This window comes from Chiloscyllium plagiosum, chromosome 7 (assembly GCF_004010195.1).
Source record: "Chiloscyllium plagiosum isolate BGI_BamShark_2017 chromosome 7, ASM401019v2, whole genome shotgun sequence".
In the NCBI taxonomy this organism is placed as follows: Eukaryota; Metazoa; Chordata; class Chondrichthyes; order Orectolobiformes; family Hemiscylliidae; genus Chiloscyllium; species Chiloscyllium plagiosum.
In genome coordinates this window covers 85,775,665-85,793,943 of record NC_057716.1, presented here as the reverse complement: position 1 = coordinate 85,793,943, position 18,279 = coordinate 85,775,665, and the positions used below count along the sequence as shown (strand labels likewise).

The window sequence follows — 18,279 nt, the reverse complement described above, 5'->3', positions numbered from 1 at the left end:
GAAGTGTTGGATGCAGGTACAGTTACAACATTTAAAAGACATTTGGATAAGTTCACGAACAGAAAAGCTTTGGAGGGATATAGGCCAAGTGTAGACAGCCTAGTTTTGTTTGAGAACATGGTCGGTGTGGACTAGTTGGACTGAAGGATGTGTTTTCATGCCGTTTGACTCTATGACTCTATAACAAGCCAAGACAATTACCGTTTTTTGCGCCAGTTCATCAGTCAGCAACTCATTGGCCTTCGACTTGTCCTCCACCTCCTGGGATTTCTGGTCATAGTTGACAGCCAGTTCTTCCAGGGCCTGAAGCACTTCCTTCACCTCATCCTTAGCTGCTTCATTTTCCAACTGCAACCGGTTCAGTTCCTCTTGGATCTTCTCATAATCTCTCCTGGTGGAAGCCAACAGCTGGAAATAGCCAGACATTTTAAAAATCAGTTTTAACCAGACCAAACCCTTCATGGGAATTGCAAGATGCTCAAAATGTTTTACTGAAGACATATCCCAAAATAATGATAACCAGTACCTAAATCCCCCTCAAGGGGTCCTAGGGGTGCTCCAGCAGATTCAAAGTATTTAACACAAACTCTACAGGCTTTTAACAGTTCATCCCCACATTTTCCCCATTTCTTTGACCTTGATATATATGGATTCAGTTGCTATAAAGCATTGATGTTACTGGATTCAAAAACTCACCTCCTCTTGGTCCAGCATCTGCTGCTTTAGATTCTCAGTCAGCTGACTCTGCTGGTTGATTTCTTCATCCTAAGCAAATTAAACATAGGAGGGAAATTCAACAGAAGGTTATACCATCATCCCAAATTCCTAACTGAGGTGGGCTTCTTGAAATGTTTGTGTATAATCTGCATATACACAGGAAATATTTCAGTACAAGAGAATATAACTCCAAACGTGACAAAACCATTTATTTTCAATTGTTATGATTCCAACCTGATGATAAAACTGGACAAGTCAGGTTTCCATGGCTTGACAGAGCATAAGTTTTATTTTTGTTACTTGTTGTCACTGATGGTCAGCAACTGAACATATTCATAAGAGGCTGCCTGTGTACTATCGACAAAAGGACATAAAAGTCTGAGACACACAAAAAGGGAAAAGAAATTCAAACTATTTTACACAACACAAGAATTATTACAAATATCAGAAATAGAGATTCAATTCTTTTCCACTCAATAACGACCTTAAATATACTCAAACTTCAGTGAACGTTCCCATTACCACTTTAGAGTTCCTTGCTCTGCTGATACAACTGTAAAAGGTTTCTACAGGTTTCCTCTTGTCGACATCTCAACACTTTCTGTGCAGCAAATGCACGATTTTCCATATCCTCAGCTTACAGACATTTTCGCTTTCTAGAGTTTTCTTCGAAGCCATTCAGGAGTTTTTCCTGAGCTCTGTCTTTTTGGGAAACACTGTCCCAGACTACATTGGATGCAAGGACATTGAGTAAATTTAAAGGAGAGACAGGCAGATTTTTAATTAGCAATGGAGTGAAGGGATATGGAGAGTGGCAGCAAAGTAGAGTTGAGACCAAGATGAGATTAACCAAGATCATATCAATTGGCAAAGTAGACTCAATGGAGCTGAATTATCTCCATCTGTTCAAGTACTGGTGTTCTTATGTTCTAGGTGATGGTGGTCGTGGGTTTGGAAGTTGAGAACTGATGCGTTGTCGCAATGCATTTTGTAGATAGTAGATATTGCTGCCACTCGGCATTGGTGGTGAAGGGAGTAATTGCTTATGGGTGTGATGCCAATTAATCAAGTTGCTTTGCTTTGGATGGTGTCGAGCCTCGAATGTTAGAACATAGAACATTACAGCACAGGACAGGCCCTTCAGCCCTCAATGTTGTGCACTCATCCAAGCAAATAGGGAGTATTCCATCAGATCTATAGACACTAGAGACTGGAACTGAGCTACTCATCACCAAATCCCTAGTCTCTGACCTCACCTTGTAGCCACCTTGCATGGCAGGTCCAGTTCAGTTTCTGATTAATGGTAATCTTCAGGATATTGATAATTGGGGATTCAGTTAGATTAGATTAGATTAAATTACATTACATTACAGTGTGGAAACAGACCCTTCGGCCCAACAAGTCCACACCGACCCGCCGAAGCGAAACCCACCCATACCACATCATAGGCAGCAGTGCTAACCACTGTGCCACAATGCCGCCCACAAATTATTGTAATGCCATTGAACATGGTTAGAATCTCTGGTGTTGGAGATGCTCATTGTCTAGCACTTGTGTAGTGAGAATGGTTACTTATCAGCTCAAGCTTGGATGTTATCTCGGTCTTTCTGCAAATGGACATGGGCTGCTTCAGTAGCTGAGGAGGTGCAAATGATGCTGAATAATGTGCAAATATAAGCGAACATTCTCATTTCTGCCCTAATAATGGAAGATCCTTGATGAAACAGATGAAGATGATTGGGTCTAGGTCACAATCCTGAGGGGCTCCTGCAGAGATACCCTGGGGTTGAGATGATGACCTCCAACATTTCAAGCTTCTTCCTTTATGCTAATTATGATTTCCTCAGATTGCCAGTTTTGCTAGGGCTCTGTCATGCCACGCTTGACCTTGATGTGGCCTGGATGTCAACAGCAGTCACTCTCCTCTGGAGTTCATTTCTACCCTGACATATCCTCCTGCACTCTCCACTGAATCATGGTTGATCTCTTGGCTTTTGGTAATGTGGACTGGGGTGTATGCCAATCCATGAATGTGTTGGAGTCTTTCCTGTTTAACAGTGATAGTGCCACACAACACAATGGATGGTATTCTCAATTTGAAGACAAGAACTGCATCTCCACAAGGACTGCAGCTGTCACTGTTACCAATACATTCATGGACAGATGAAATGGCAAGAGGTAGACTGATAAGGACAAGGTCAAGTAAATTATTTTCCTCTGGTATTCTTTAAGACTTGCTCAGCTTGGTCAGTCGTGGTGCTGCTGAGCTACTCTTGAAGACCCTCATCCATTTCAACATGGAGGAGTACTAATTCATTAGCCAGTTGGGGGGTGGGGAGCATGGTGAGGGAGATCAGCGAATATTAATCGGCACATTTTTTTTGCCCAAGTTTGACCTGATGTTATGCAACTTCATGGGGTCCAGGAGTCAATGTTGGGGGCTACTAGGCAATTCCCTCCTGACTGTATACCACTATACCTCCACTTCTCCTGGGCCTGCCTTACTGAGGGGACAGGACATACCCAGGACTGGTGATGGTGTTGTCTTAGACTCTGTGTGCAAGCTATTTTGCTGTGGGAATGGCTGTGTCAAGCTGATGCCTGACTCATCTGAGAGACAGCAACAATAAAGTCAAAAGGGATTTCAGTCCAATGTGCAAAATGTTCATACTCTAAAACCCAATGGAATAATTTGTAACAGTGGAAAATGCTTGTAGCATTTTGAATTTACAAAGTTTCCACCACTATCTGTAGAACATGTTATTTGCAAAGAAGACAGATTTGCAAACAAATGCAGCATTCTAATCCTTATAGCGTTTAACTTTGAGATGCCAGCTGTGCTTATGGAGGTCCTGGCTATAATACCAGACTAAAACTCCACGGGAAAAATAAAGATTCCCATGAGCTCATCCATCCTACCAAGGTTAGCAAAAGGCTACTTTACTGGAGAACAGCGCATGGACAATGCAATGGTGGTTCACCTTTTATCAACAAAATCAGCAGCATTCTAAACTTTACACCTTTAAAACAAAACCAGAAGTTAATAGCCTAGATTTCACTGGATAGGCATTTCATGGAGTACACATGGTTTGGGATTTTCTTTTCTTATCATTAAGCTTTTTCCACAACAAACTTTGAGTAGTAGAAATTTATAAGATGCTCAATGGAACATCTAGAATTTCAGTGAAAACATGATTTTTACATCAACCTGCTCTGACATGTTATGATACACCTCGGTTAAAAGGACACTACCAATCTGACACAGGAACCTGGGACTTTACTGAATGGTGGAGCCAAAGTGCATCTCCTTAAGTAATAAAAATTAAGGACAGAGAGAGAAAAACAAATAACAAAGAAGAAAATAGGGCCGAATCCAATCAGCTACAGAGAGATTGCAAGAAGGAAAGAAAGATTGCAAGATTAAGAATGTTCAAAGAGGAATAGTAAGAAAGAAAAGGAACTTTAACAACATTGAGGAGGTTTCATACCTGTGGATGTCAGATGCCACAGTTCCAATTGCTCCTTTCCTGGTCTTCCAAGATTTATTACATTTTAGGTCTATATTTCAGCTAATTACTAGGGACCTTTTATCAACAGCAACTTTAATTTATATTTACAATACAAACCTAGCAACTAATGCAACTCATGGAGAGTTTGATGGCAAGTTGCTGTTTTTGCAATGATAATGATGTTAGCAATCTGTGGCAATAAATAACCCATGATTTATCTCTTCCTTGTCACAAATTATTGGTTTTGTTGTGCACTAATAACAGTCTGCATCCTGAACCTGCTGTTGCTTATGAGCAAATTCTGGTATTTTGTAACAACAGAAGAATACGAGGGCAAAACACACTGAGGCACAAGTAGAGTAATGTGCGGACAATCTGTCATTGATCACAAACCTTATCATCGAGCTGCTTATACAAATTACTGATCTCTTCCTCTAACTTCACTCTCTCTCCTGCTGTGATTTTGGGTACTGGAACTACATTGTCAATGGTTGTCTGGTTGTCACACGGCTCCAAGTTCTTCTGGTCTTTGGCATCAATTTGTTCATCTTCAGGCACGGATTCACCTGCAAGGAGATTAAGCATGTTAGAACCAAGACCAGTAATCTCCATAGCAACACAACCTGCTCATTTGCATGCAAAGCGTGCACAAAAGGAGAGGAAAATATTCCATTTCATCAAGTGCAAGTAATGATTGAAAGATCAAAATGGATCTGTTAAACCAAAGAAACAACCCATATCATACTTAAAAAGCTCCTGTTAAATTTATTTTTTAAAAACTGAATTGAGTTGTATCCTTGCTGCACATTTAGGAAGTTGTCTCTTTTGAACATAATAAGATAATTACACACATTTATTTCAAGTAGCAATGAAAATGATTAATTGAATGTTGCTGCAAAGTGGATTTAAAAGGTCTTAGGAAGTAAAATCAGGTTTCCAATAAAAAATAAGCAGCTGCTGTGAATATAGCTGACCAATATCCGCCATATGAAATTCTGTGCATGTCCAGGAGATGTGCTTATGGTACAAAGAGACTGTTTCCATCTGTCACACAATAGGATATTTTGTGAACATTGTGCACAATGGGTGTTATAGTTGAATGGCTAAGCAGTCATATTGAATACTATTAAATCCACTCTCCTCTTACACTCCAGCAAAATGAGAGTATTTTATACAATATTTGTGTCTTCCTTTCTTCCTTGAGCATATTGGTACCTCAAGCTGTACCTTTGCAATTTGTTTAGACATCCAGCATTCACAACCTAATACTATGACAGAAAATTCCAAATTTGCACGATTTCATCCCTGCTGCAGGTCAGCAGCTCATCGGCATTGCTCACAATAAGCCAGTGGATGCATTATTTTACAATGACAAAAATTGCACATCCTGTGAGACACAATGTACTAAACAACAGGAGCGGTCTTTGCATCTATTAGGGGAGATTTAGCAAGATGTCTAATGGGAAATTTATTTGCTGTCAATGAATTTAACTTGGTATGTCCCTTTAAAATTCTAGAGGTGTCATTTGCAGGAAGTACTTCAAGTTGGCACATCATCAGGCGAAATCAATAAAGTTGGCTTCATATTAGCATTCTAGAAGGAATGGTACATTATGAGCTACAGGTGCAAATTCTTCAGTCAGTGGTGACACCACAACTGGCAGTGCAGCCATCCCGTTTCCTGTGGATGAAGCAGGGACTTCCTGGCCCAGAATGAGAAGTGAGGTATCGCCAGAGATGGCAAACTGACAAGGCTGCCTGGCAAGACCCTGTCAACATCCGATAGGAGTGATACAAAAGGGTGCCAAGGGGCAATGTTTTCACACAGAGGGAGGTGAGTGTCTGGTGGAACAGAGTACAATTTTGTCATTCAAGAAAAATTTAGACAGGTAAGTGGATGAGATAGGTATGGAGGGATGTGGACCAAACACAGACAAATGGGTCTAGTTTAAATTATAAAAACCGGGCAGCATGGGTAAGTTAGGCCGAAGGACCTACTTCCATTCTGCAAACCTCTCTGACTCTATAATATCATCAAACTTTAAGATTAGCACACTGGTAAGTTTCCTGGTGAGTAATATTACAGACCTTAGGGTTTTCCTATAGTTATTTCTAATGCTGAAGAATTTTAATGACTGCTGCGCACTTGTGGTGGAAGTGAGGATTGTTGGGATGGTGTGAGATTAAGTTTTATCGAAGGTGTGGGGTATGCTGAGCATTCTCATGGAGGGTGAGGGCAGGAGTGAGCAGGGTTAGTGTCGGAGGAGTGGTGAAGAGGTTCAGGAGTGGGAGGTGGGGGCCTGAAAATTGTTGGGAGGTATGGAGAGGGGACTGTACATTGTTCAGGTTGGAAGAGAGATAGAGAGAGCAGTGTTGGAAGAGAAGGTGAGGGAGAGTGTGCAGTGTCAGTGCTGTGTTTGTGTGTTGGAGGGTAACAAGTGTTGGAAAATCAGGATGGTGGGGGGGGGGGGGGGGGGGGGGGGGTGTTTAACATTTGTCAGAGATGTTAAGGGAAGTAAGCATTGTCAGAAATGCAGAGGTGCTGAGCTGTGCACTTACATCCACAAATACAAACTCAAATATTTATTGATTGTACTTGATGTTAAGTTTCTTTTTCAGAAATGAGTAATAAATAATAATAATTTGAGTTGATACAGAACCTTAAAGTAACAAAACACTCCAATGCATCAGAGGAGCATTATAAAGCAATTGAACAACATAAAGGGGTGTTAGGCTAGAAGGCCAAAAGCGTGGTCAAAGTAATAGCTTTCAAGGAGTATCTTAAAGGGGGAATGAAAGGGAGGGAGGCAGAGACATTCGAGGATTTTAAGTGACACAGCCAGGAAAGGGCATGGCCCTGGACAAAAATTTTAAGAATTGGGATCCAATGCAAAAAAAGGAGAATGGGTGGCAACAGTGCCCTCAGAATGCAAAAGGGGAGGGGAAGATGTGTTTAGAGGTGACATGCTGTGGTGGCAATGATGGAAAATGAGCCACTGAATACAGATGTTTGTGGGATGGATGATGAGGACAATGGGAATCCTATCACAGCCTTGGCAGGGAGCAGAATGGTAGAATACATAGCATAGAGTTAGATGAGATGTACAGCATGGAAACAGACTTCGATTCAACTCATCCACGCCGACCAGATAGCATAACCTAATCTAGCCCCATTTGCCAGCACTTGGCCCATAATCCCATTAAAACATTCCTATTCATATACCTATCCAGATGCCTTTTAAATGTTGTTACTGTACTAGCCTCCACCACTTCCTCTAGCAGCTCATTCCAAACATGCACCATGCTTTGGGTGAAAAGGTTGCCCCTTAGGTCCCTTTTAAATCTTTCCCCTCTCAACCTAAACTTATGCCCTCTCATTCTGGACTCTCCCACTCCAGGGAAAAGCTCTTGTCTAATTACGCTATCCATGCCCCTCATGATTTCATAAACTTTTATAAGTTACCCCTCAGCCTCCGATGATTCAGGGAAAACAGCCACAGCCCACACAGCTTCTCCTGAAAGCTCAAACCCTCCAACCCTGGCAATATTCTGAACCCCTTCAAGTTTCATTGTAGACACAGTCAAAGGTCCTGGCTTCATATATTTTGCATGTTTCTGGTTTTATGTTATTTTTAACCACATCCAATTTTTGGTGTCTTTGTTCCATTTCTTGCCCTGTCACCAGTCCCTTTGACCCTGGAATGCTATCCATCCCTCCTGTCTCCTATTCTATCACAGGGTTTCCTTTTCTCCTTGTCCTTCGTATCCTTTTCTTAAAACCAATTCTATTTCTTACTTTTCTCAGTTCTGTTGATCTAAACCATTAGTTTCCCTCTCCACAGGTGTTGCCAGACCTGCTAAGTACTTGGGAGTCATAGTCATAGAGATGCATTGCACAGAAACAGACCCTTCGGCCCAGCTCATCCACGCCAACCAGATATCCTAATTTAATCTAATCCTATTTGACAGCACTTGGCCCACAGCACTCTAAACTGTTCCTACTTGTATACCCATCAAGATATCTTTTTAGTGCTGTAATTGTACAATCCTTCACTACTTCCTTTGGCAGCTCATTCCATACATTCAACACCCTTTGTGTGAAAAGGTTGCCCCTTAAGTCCCTTTTCCCCTCTCAACCTAAATGTATGTCCTCTAGTTTTGGACTCACCCACCCCAAGAAAAAGCCCCTATCTATTTATCCAATCCTCGCACCTCATGATTTTATAAACTATGTCACCCCTCAGCCTCTGATGTCCAGGGAAAACAGCCCCAGCCTATTCAGCCTGTCCCAATAGCTCAAATCCTGCAACCCTTGCAACATCCTTGTAAACCTTTTCTGAACCATTTCAAATTTAACAACATCCTTCCGATAGGAAGGAGACCAGAACTGCACACAGTATTCCAAAAGTGGCCTAACCAATGTCCTGTACAGCTGCAACATGACCTCCCAACTCCTATACTCAATGCTCTGACCAATAAAGGAAAGCATACCAAATGCCTTCTTCACTATCCTGTCTACCTGCCACTCTACATTCAAGGAACTAATAACCTGCACTCCAAGGTCTCTTTGTTCAGCAACATTCCCTAGGATCTTACCATTAAGTGTATAAGTCCTGCTCTGATTTGCTTTCCCAAAATGCAGCACCTCGCATTTATCTAAATTTAAACTTCCAGCAGTTTCTGTTTTTATTTCAGACTTCCAGCACACACAGTAGTTTGCTTTTTTGATTAATGCTTACAATATTCTAACAAACTCAATATGTACTTTCTTCAGACAAATATAAACTCTGATGTTTTAGTAAATAAGAATTTATGACATGGTATAGGTACAGAAAAATACTGTATCACTCCACATGAATATATTTCCCAATCAGTTGAAAATCATCTGCAAAATTGAGCATGTTTAGCAACCTCTTTCTCTCCCTCTGACTCCATAAACTAACAAGGAACATAGTCATAGAGATGTATAGCATGAAAACAGACCCTTCGGTCCAACCTGTCCATGCCGACCAGGTATCCCAACCCAACCTAGCCCCACCTGCCATCACCCGGCCCATATCCCTCCAAGCCCTTCCTATTCATATATCCATCCAAATGCCAGTCACTCACAAAAGATAAAAAGGAGCTTAGTTGATATCTTTTAATATCTGGGAGGTCCACTACCCCCAGCCCTTGCAGCAATTGCAATTTGACGAGCTTAATAAGGGGTACTTGTGATGTCAGATAAGGCAGCTAAACCAGCCATTAAGTCTCCAAAAGGTTTAGCTGGGAAAAGTCAAAGTAAGCATTCGCATAGGGTATAGCGAACAAGGAAGGACATTCATTTTAATAAGGGCTACTCGACCCAACCAGGATGTTGGAAGGGCCAAAAGAGAAAATGCTGGAAAATCTCAGCAGGTCTGGCAGCATCAGTAAGGAGAGAAAAGAGCTGACGTTTCGAGTCTAACTGACCCTTTGTCAAAGCTGTTGGAAGGGCTTCCCATCTTTAAAGATCTTGTTTAATTTTGTTAAGCAAGTGGACAAAATTAGTCTTAAATAACTGGTCAAAGAGAGGAATAACAAAAATACCTGAAGAAAATCCCCCTGTGACCACTTAAAGGGAGAACATAACTTCTCTCAATGTCAGATAATTCCCAACACCCCCCCCCCCCCCCCATAGGCATAGCCTCTGATTTTGAAAAATTAAATCTTATAGCCCAAAAAGGAGCTGAATAAATTAATTCATTGTATCAAATGGGGTACAGAAACTACTGGGTTCAACAAAAAGATAACAACATCATCATTATATAATGTGATCTTCTGTGTCTTTGATCCCACTTCTGGGGAGCTATGTTAGGATCCCTATGGATAACCTCTGCCGGTGGTTCAATTACGAGCGTAAAAAGTAGAGTTGAGGGGGGACAACCTTGCTCACTGCCCCTACAGATACTAAAATTACGGATCTTACATCATTGATGAGAACTGCAGCCAGAGGATCACTATAAAGGACCTCCGACCCACCTAATAAAGACTTCACCTAGACCAAACCATTCCAGGGTATAAAAAAGATATGGCTATTCAACCCAATCAAATGCCTTCTCTGCATCTAAAGAGATCACTAATCCCGGAACCGATCGCTGCTGACACGCTTGGACCATATTATGTAACCTCCTAACACTGTTGCAGGATCTGCGGCCCTCTATAAAACCCGTCTGGTTCTCTTTGGCAACGAAGGCAACAGTGTTTCCAGCCTTAATGCAAGAATCTTGGACAAAATTTTAAAATAAGAATTTAGAAGCAAGATGGGCCTATAAGAAGCACAATCGATTCCAATGCTACAGGGACAAGCAGATAGTTATGGAAGCTTCCAGGATGCACAGCGAATAAAGAGAAGGTTTACAAGGATGTTGCTGGTATGGAAGGTGCTAGCTATGAAGAAAGGTCGAGTAGGATAAGATTTATTTTCATTAGAAAAAAAGAGATTGAGGGGGGACCTGACTGAGGTTTACAAAATCATAAGGGTATAGACAGGGTGGATAGAGACAAGCTTTTTCCCAGGGTGAAGGATTCAATAATGAGAAGTCAAGCTTTCAAGGTGAGAGGTAGAAAGTTTAATGGGGATACATGCAGCAAGTACTTCACACAGAGGGTCGTGGGCGTCTGGAATGTGTTGCCAGCAGAGGTGGTAGAGGCAGGCACGGTAGATTCATTTAAGATGCATCTGGACAGATGCATGAGTAGGTGGGGAACAGAGGGATACAGTTGCTTAGGAACTGACCGAGAGGTTTAGACAGTACATTTGGATCAGCTTGGAGAGCTGGGCTGTAAATTTTCTTTGTTCTTTGCTCTTAGTTCTAAGTATAACTTAGGGGAGAAATCAAAGTTAAAAATCACACTGCTCCGAAAGCTAGAGTTTCCAAACAAACCTGATGGACTATAAACTGGTGTTGTGTTACTTTTAATTTTGTACACGCCAGTCCAACATCGGCATCTCCAAATCGGGAGAAATCAAGTAACACTAATAAATACATCAATTTTCACATTATGTAAAATTACATTGGGAACACTGGATAAATTAATATAGTGCATTAACTTTATCGCTTGTTCATGTAATGAAGGAATTTTCAGACTGTATGGAAGAAAATAGTGCACAATATGTGTAATAAATGGTTCTAAAGGCTACAGTAAAAGGCCTCATGGCCAGCAATTCCAAAGGTCTCATGTTAAAATGTCACATTTCAGATCAGAAAATCCATTTTCAGAAGTGACTTTTTTATAAGCTCAAATGAAGAGATGGCAGGATGTCCACAAAGATATCTGCTTTCAGTGTTAATTAATCTAGGGAGGATGAAAACGCTTCGCCTCAATTCCACCACTCATAATAATAAAGTCAAATTAATAAAATCATGGCTCTTGCACTGAGAAAACAAGTCTGCTGGAAAGAGTTAATTCAGTTCTAATCTAAATTACCAGACATGTCATCTTAGAACTAATGTCATCCCAAAACTAATTATTTGCTAAAAGTTAGGCTGGATCTTGATTCACCATTAATTCACAACTCATATCCGTTCATCCAACATGTATTTCTCTTCATCCCAAAGCCAAATAATTCATTATTATTCTCCTGCAGATAGCTAATTGCTACAATTTGTTTTTGGAAATGAACAATTAGGAGGGGGCTCATAGTTTTGGAATTATAGTTACTACAGTAACAGTATGACAAGAGCTCATCAATGAAAATCCAAATTAAAATGTACTGTCACATTGACAGTCTTGTAATACCCTACAGCATAATACACTTCAACTATTCAAATCCTAAACAATGCGAGTAGAAAACAATATATAGATCATCAGAGTAAATAATGCTAAACTTAATTAACAACTCTGAACCTCTCTGTTGTGACATTCATTCAATTCAGTAGTTCGTTTACTAAAATTTATTACACGAGGAATACAAGGTTTTAAGAATTCAAGGCCAATTCTCATTCAGGTATTGAACTTACAGCTATAGTGTTGGATCTATGGGAACAATGAACTTTAACATAAGCAAGCTACTCTCGGAAACTGCATCAGTAATATGTGGATAAGTGTGGACATTTCAATTATTAAATGCACTTTTCTACACCTTTACAAAAGTATATCAAATGCACATCTACATATGTACTGACACCAAGAGAATAGTTTTATTCATTCACGGGATGGCAAGACCAACATTAATTATCCATCTCTCATACTCTTGCGAAGGTCACATGAGAACGTAATAAATAGGAGCAGGAAAAGTCCATCTACCCTTTCAAACCTAGTCCATCATACAATAAAATCAAGGCTGTTCTGACTGTGGCCTTAACTCCACTTTCTTACCTTCCCCTTCCTGCTCCCCCTCCCCCTCCCTTCCCCCTCCCTATTGGTGGTGATGAGCCAACTTTTTGAATAGTAGCATGTGATGTAAGAACACCCAAGGTGTAGTTAGCCAGGGAGTTCCGAGTTTTTGACTCAATGACAGTGAAGGAACAGCAATAGAGTTCTAAGTTAGGATGATGATTCAGAGGGGAACTTGCAAATGGTAGCATTTACTTGCATCTGATGCCCTTATCCATTCAGGTGTTAGAGGTCAGGAATTTGGAACGTGTTGATGAAAAAGCCACTGGTAAGTTGCTGCAGTGCATCTTTTTCTGCAGCACAACAAAATATGTGTTTACATTTCCTCATAAGTGCTGAGGAAGGGTCGCTAGACTCAAAACATTAACTCTGATTTCTCTCCACAGATTCAGCCAGACCTGCTGAGCTTTCCAGCAATTTCTGTTTTTATTTCTGATGTACTGCATCTGCGGTTCTTTTAGTTTTTATCATTTAAATTTGGATTCGGGAAGGGAAGGGAAGGGAAGGGAACTGTTTTTATTTCTGATGGGAGGGAGGGGGAGGGGGCGGAAGTCTTTATCTATTATGTGGGATTGTCAAAAGGCAGCCGGTAAAAATAATAGATCCGATACAAGTACCATCAAAGACATCAAAATCAATTTCACTGGGACAGCTCAAATTTTCAATAATGGTAAAACAAAATGAGTCACATTATTTTGAAGCAATTTTGTGCACAGTTGACTTATGGTGCTAAATTCACCCTGCTATAGAACATAGTAACTAAGTACCATTATAAAAACAACTCTTATGGAGACGGTTTGCTTTGAACAAAGTAACATAAAGTATTAAGCCATGCATTACACAGGATATCATCTGAAGGAGCACTTAAGAAGTAATTCTGGGGAAATTTGTAACCAATAAACATGTAGATTTTGATAAAGCCCCTTGTGAATAGTATACTTGGACCCAGATTGCCTATCCATTACACTTCACTTAATTCCGAATAGCTTCAAATTAATTCTAACTTTGATGAGTTTACCATTTCTCCATCTGTTTAGTTCCATCTCCAGATGCTGAAGAGCGTTCTTCAAAGACTTGTTTTTCTCTTTTTCCTTCTCGTATTTCTTCTTCCATTCCTCTGCTGTCAACTCCAGATTGACAGATGCAGTATTTTTGATGGTCTTGGCTCTATTAGGAGCAATGATTCACAAAGAGAATTTTACTGCATTAAAATCAATGGGCTGAAGAAACTCTCCTCAAACCAAGGGACCGAAGAGAAGGATGCATTGCACACTTCAACAACAACCAAAATACTATTTACTTTGGTACATGTGAAGTAACCTCACTAAACAAAGATGTTGGCTTCCCAATGAATTGTCCAAAACTCTTCCAACTAAGAATGAACAACCTGCAACTTGAGAGTTCACCCACCCTCCTCAGAAAGTAACCAGTTACAGAATGTCTAAGGCTATAGGATATATCAATCACAAGTTTGTTGTAAATGATGCCCCTAATTTTTCAGCATAGACTCACTCCTTTCCAATTAGATCACCTGAGTGAAAGGGTCACAGATCTATCTCTTGATCCCAAATATCATAAAGAAATGCATCATCTTCTTTTTTGCCATTACAACATCTGCTTTGTTCAGCCTACCCATAGTTCTTCATAGTGCTGTATGTACTGTATCTCTCAACCATTCTAAGCATTCCTGGAGATTTGTCACAGCATGGCCAGAAGGTAATAATAACTAGAACAGGCTTTACTGATGCTAGTGAATTTCAGAAATCTAATGTTAAAGCATCTAAGTCTTCTCCTAAACTTCCACTTAGTGAAACAGTGAAATGTGAACCCATTTGGAGCGAGCAACAACTGAGGACTGCTTGTTACAAAAAATGCAAATAATTGCAGATTGTCATATGTGCTAAATATAGCATTTATTTCTGTTGTTTAAGTTACCTACAAAGTTAATGGTTAATTAATATCATTTTCACTCATTCTAGTTAATATCTTAAGACATTCAATCTTATAATTTCCAGCAATTAACTAAAAGTTCAAATTCCTGTTTAAATATTATTCATCTCTATGAGCATCTTAACAATGGTTCTGGAGGTTTTCTTTATACAGCTGTGCAACATAATCCTGTTATAAATATTTGGGCTAGACAGGGCAGATGCAGGGAGAATGTTTCCGATGGTGGGTGTGTCCAGTCTGAGGATTCGGGGTAGACCATTCAGGACGAAGATGAGGAGACACTTTTGCACCCAAAGAGTGGTGAGCCTGTGGAATTCACTACCACAGGAAGTAGCTGATATCAAAACATTGAATGTATTCAAGAGGCGGCTAGATGTAGCATTTGGGGCGAATGGCATCAAAGGTTGTAGAGAGAATATGGCTATTGAGTTGGATGATCAGCCATGATCGTGATAAGTAGCGGAGCAGGCTCAAAGGGCCAAATGGCCTCCTCCTGCTCCTATCTATGTTTGGTCTAACTCCACACTCCAGTAATGGATTCAGATCAACTAAAATGAAACAGCTGTAGTTGACTGCAAGTTTATTTCAGCTTGACAGTGTTACGATTGCTTAAGAGGATTATGTTACTTTACAGTGGTTTTGAATGAGTCTGTTTGCTTTGACAGTCTCATAAATACTTAAAATGATTATGTTTTGAATCAGCATTTTTCTGCCTTGACAATTGCAGAAACATCTTAAAGGCTTCCTTATAGGGTTCAAATATACTATACATAGTGGATATTTGATGAGTGTGCATGGTACACTATTGGGGTAGGGTGGGTGAGTAGGCATGGTGGGTTGAAGGAATGATTAAGGATATGGAGGTTTGGGGCAGGGAGATTATGAAAAGATATGACAGGAACATGGTGAAAATTGTAGGGGCCAGAGGTCTTGGAGGGCATTCGCATAAAGGACTGTGGGTTTCAGGGTTAGGGAGCCTCACGATCGTTATGTAAGGTGGGCTGATTTTTCAGAAAATGGAGGCTACCTTAGCATCATCCCTTTTTTTATTGGTTTTCAGGATGTCTACATCACTGGCCAGCATTAACTGTGAACCTTTGAAAGTCTTCCAGAAAGTGTTGGCCTGTTCTTTAGAGGGGTGGGGGTTATATTCTCAATGCTCTTAGAATGAGGGTCCAGGAATTTGGCCCAGTGATACTGAAGGAGAGCAGATATATTTCCAAGTCAGGATGGTGAGTGGCTTGGAGGCGAACTAGCAAGTGGCTATGTTCCTATGTATCTGCTGCTCTGGTTCTTTTAGGTGGCAGAGGTTACAGGTTTGGAAGGTGCTGCCTCTAGTTCCACCTCTTTCCTGTTTCAGGAGGCCTCAACCTCAACCCACTCCTGACTCTAAGGGGAGAAAGTATGACTACTGAGGAGATAAGAGTGCAATGTTACAAATGGCCCAATTCCTGAATCACACCTCAAAGGGGAAAATGCAGTTCCAAATGTTAGTTGGAAACTTTCTGTGGTACAAAGCTGTTTGCATAACATAAAATTTTAAGAGATTTCAATTGACCTGTTCAAGCTAGTAGATTAGCAACTACATAATTGACCAGTCAACACAATGCAGAAGATCAATAACTTCAATAATGAGTTGCAAACTGCAATTGAGAAGTCAGTGCAGATGGTAACTGAGCAAGCTTGCTTGAGGGAAGTGATAGGAAATCAATGTTTATTGTGACATTCCCGCCAGAAAGAAGTCAAAGAACATAGAGGGACATTTGCACGAGACTAATAATCATCAAATCTCTTTTGCACCATCTTTGTCTATTCAAGCGGGCTCTTCCTCAAAAACCTATTAGATTTGTCCAATCCAACTTCCATTAAACATATGTATCTGGCACTCTTTGGTTTGGATAATGTTTCCACAATGTAATTTACACATTGAAAACAATGTTCTGCTCCTCTTGATGACTAAGCGTTCCAGGTTCTGAATCATCCTTATGCCTATTTTCTAAAACCTCTCATGCATTGTGCATTGAAACTCAGATGATCATAATTACAAACAATATTCTATATAGAATCCTGCACAAATCTGTGCAAAATCTCAAGAATTTGTTTAAATTACTGGTCCAAACTGATCCAAGTATTTGATTAGCTTTATTGATAACCTCTTTCATACTGATTAGAAACATTAATTGGCAACAGTCATACCAACCACCTTTACATTTCTTTCCTTACTAAATTAGGACAGCACGGTGGCTCATTAGTCAGCACTACCACCTCCCAGCACTAGGGGCCAGGTTCGATTCTCGCCTCAGGCTGTCAGTTTGGAGTATTCCCATTCTCTCCATGTCTGCATGGGTTTCCTCCCACAGTCCAGCGATGTGCAGGTTAGGTGGATTGGCTCTGCTAAATTGTGCAGCAGGCCAAGCAGCATCCAAGGAGCAAGAGAATCGACATTTCAGGCATGAGCCCTTCTTCAGGAATGCCTGAAACGTTGATTCTCCTGCTCCTTGGATGCTGCCTGACTTGCTGCGCTTTTCCAGCAACACATTTTCAGCTCTGATCTCCAGCATCTGCAGTCCTCACTTTCTCCTGCTAAATTGTCCCAAGATATGCAGGCTGGATGTGGGTTAACTGCTGAGATCTGGGTGGGATGCTCTTTGGAGGGTCAGTGCATACTTGATGGTCTGAATGGCCTCTTTCTGCACTGTAGGGATTCAATGAAATAAAATTAAGTCCAAATACTTACCTTGTTAAACACAGAATTCAAAAACTCACAAAACATATTGGGCGGCATGGTGGCACAGTGGTTAGCACTGCTGCCTCACAGCCCCAGGCTCCCCAGGCCTCGGGCGTCTGTGTGGAGTTTGCACATTCTCCCTGTGTCTGCGTGGGTTTGCTCCAGTTTCCTCCCACAGTCCAAAGATGTGCAGGTCAGGTGAATTGGCCATGCTAAATTGACCATAGTGTTAGGTGCATTAGTCAGAGGGAAGTGGGTCTGGCTGGGTTACTCTTCAGAGGGTCAGTGTAGGCTGGTTGGGCCAAAGGGCCTGTTTCCACACCGTACGGAATCTAATCTCTGTGGAGATTATTTTTAAATTGATAGCATAATTCAAAAAGAACTGATAAACTATCTTTAGCTAAGTTGCCAGCAATTTAGTAATGACAAACTACGACCCTACAGTCATACTTAATTATCAATGTCACGGTGATGTGAATTCACTTGAAGCACTATAAACTAGTTTAGATGAGACTCCTACCTTTGGCCAAACATAAGGGTGGTTTTCGTTTCAGCATCATTAAAACTGGAGGGTGAGCAACAAATAATTATCGTAGTGCGGCAATTCCCACCCAGAGAATCCTGTAGAATTCGGGTCATTTTACTGTCGCGATATGGAACATGTGTTTTCTGTGAACAAAGAAAATATATTCATAGTAACATAGAATGATACAACACAAAACAAAAGGCTTTTTTAGCCCATCATGCCTGTGCTGGTTCTTTGAAAGAGCCTTTCAGTTTTCAATGCATTCCTCTGCATTGTCCTCTTAGCACTGCAAAACAGTCCCCTATTGAAAAATCTTCATTTGCAGCTGATTTGAAATTGCAAATTGTAAACATATTTTCTGCAAATTAAATGCTTAATTTTAATGTCTCAAATACATTATTCTGCAGGCTTTCAATACAATAATACTGAATGTTTTTCCACAAGTTAAATTTTATGGAGGTATAGGTATAGGGAGAGAGAGATAGAGAGTC

At 40.6% G+C, this 18,279-nt stretch overlaps 1 protein-coding gene across 1 annotated transcript in view; it reads right to left on the bottom strand.

Moving 5' to 3' along the window:
* LOC122551741 (kinesin heavy chain) overlaps window positions 1-18,279 on the bottom strand; it is a 204,646-nt gene that overhangs the window by 70,976 nt on the left and 115,391 nt on the right. Inside the window, exons 10-14 of the mRNA XM_043694135.1 lie at window positions 17,783-17,931; window positions 13,603-13,751; window positions 4,620-4,792; window positions 697-765; window positions 202-408 (exon numbers count right to left, since the gene is read on the bottom strand). Of these exons, the coding sequence (XP_043550070.1) occupies window positions 202-408; window positions 697-765; window positions 4,620-4,792; window positions 13,603-13,751; window positions 17,783-17,931 (747 nt within the window). The remainder of the gene's footprint in view (window positions 1-201; window positions 409-696; window positions 766-4,619; window positions 4,793-13,602; window positions 13,752-17,782; window positions 17,932-18,279) is intronic.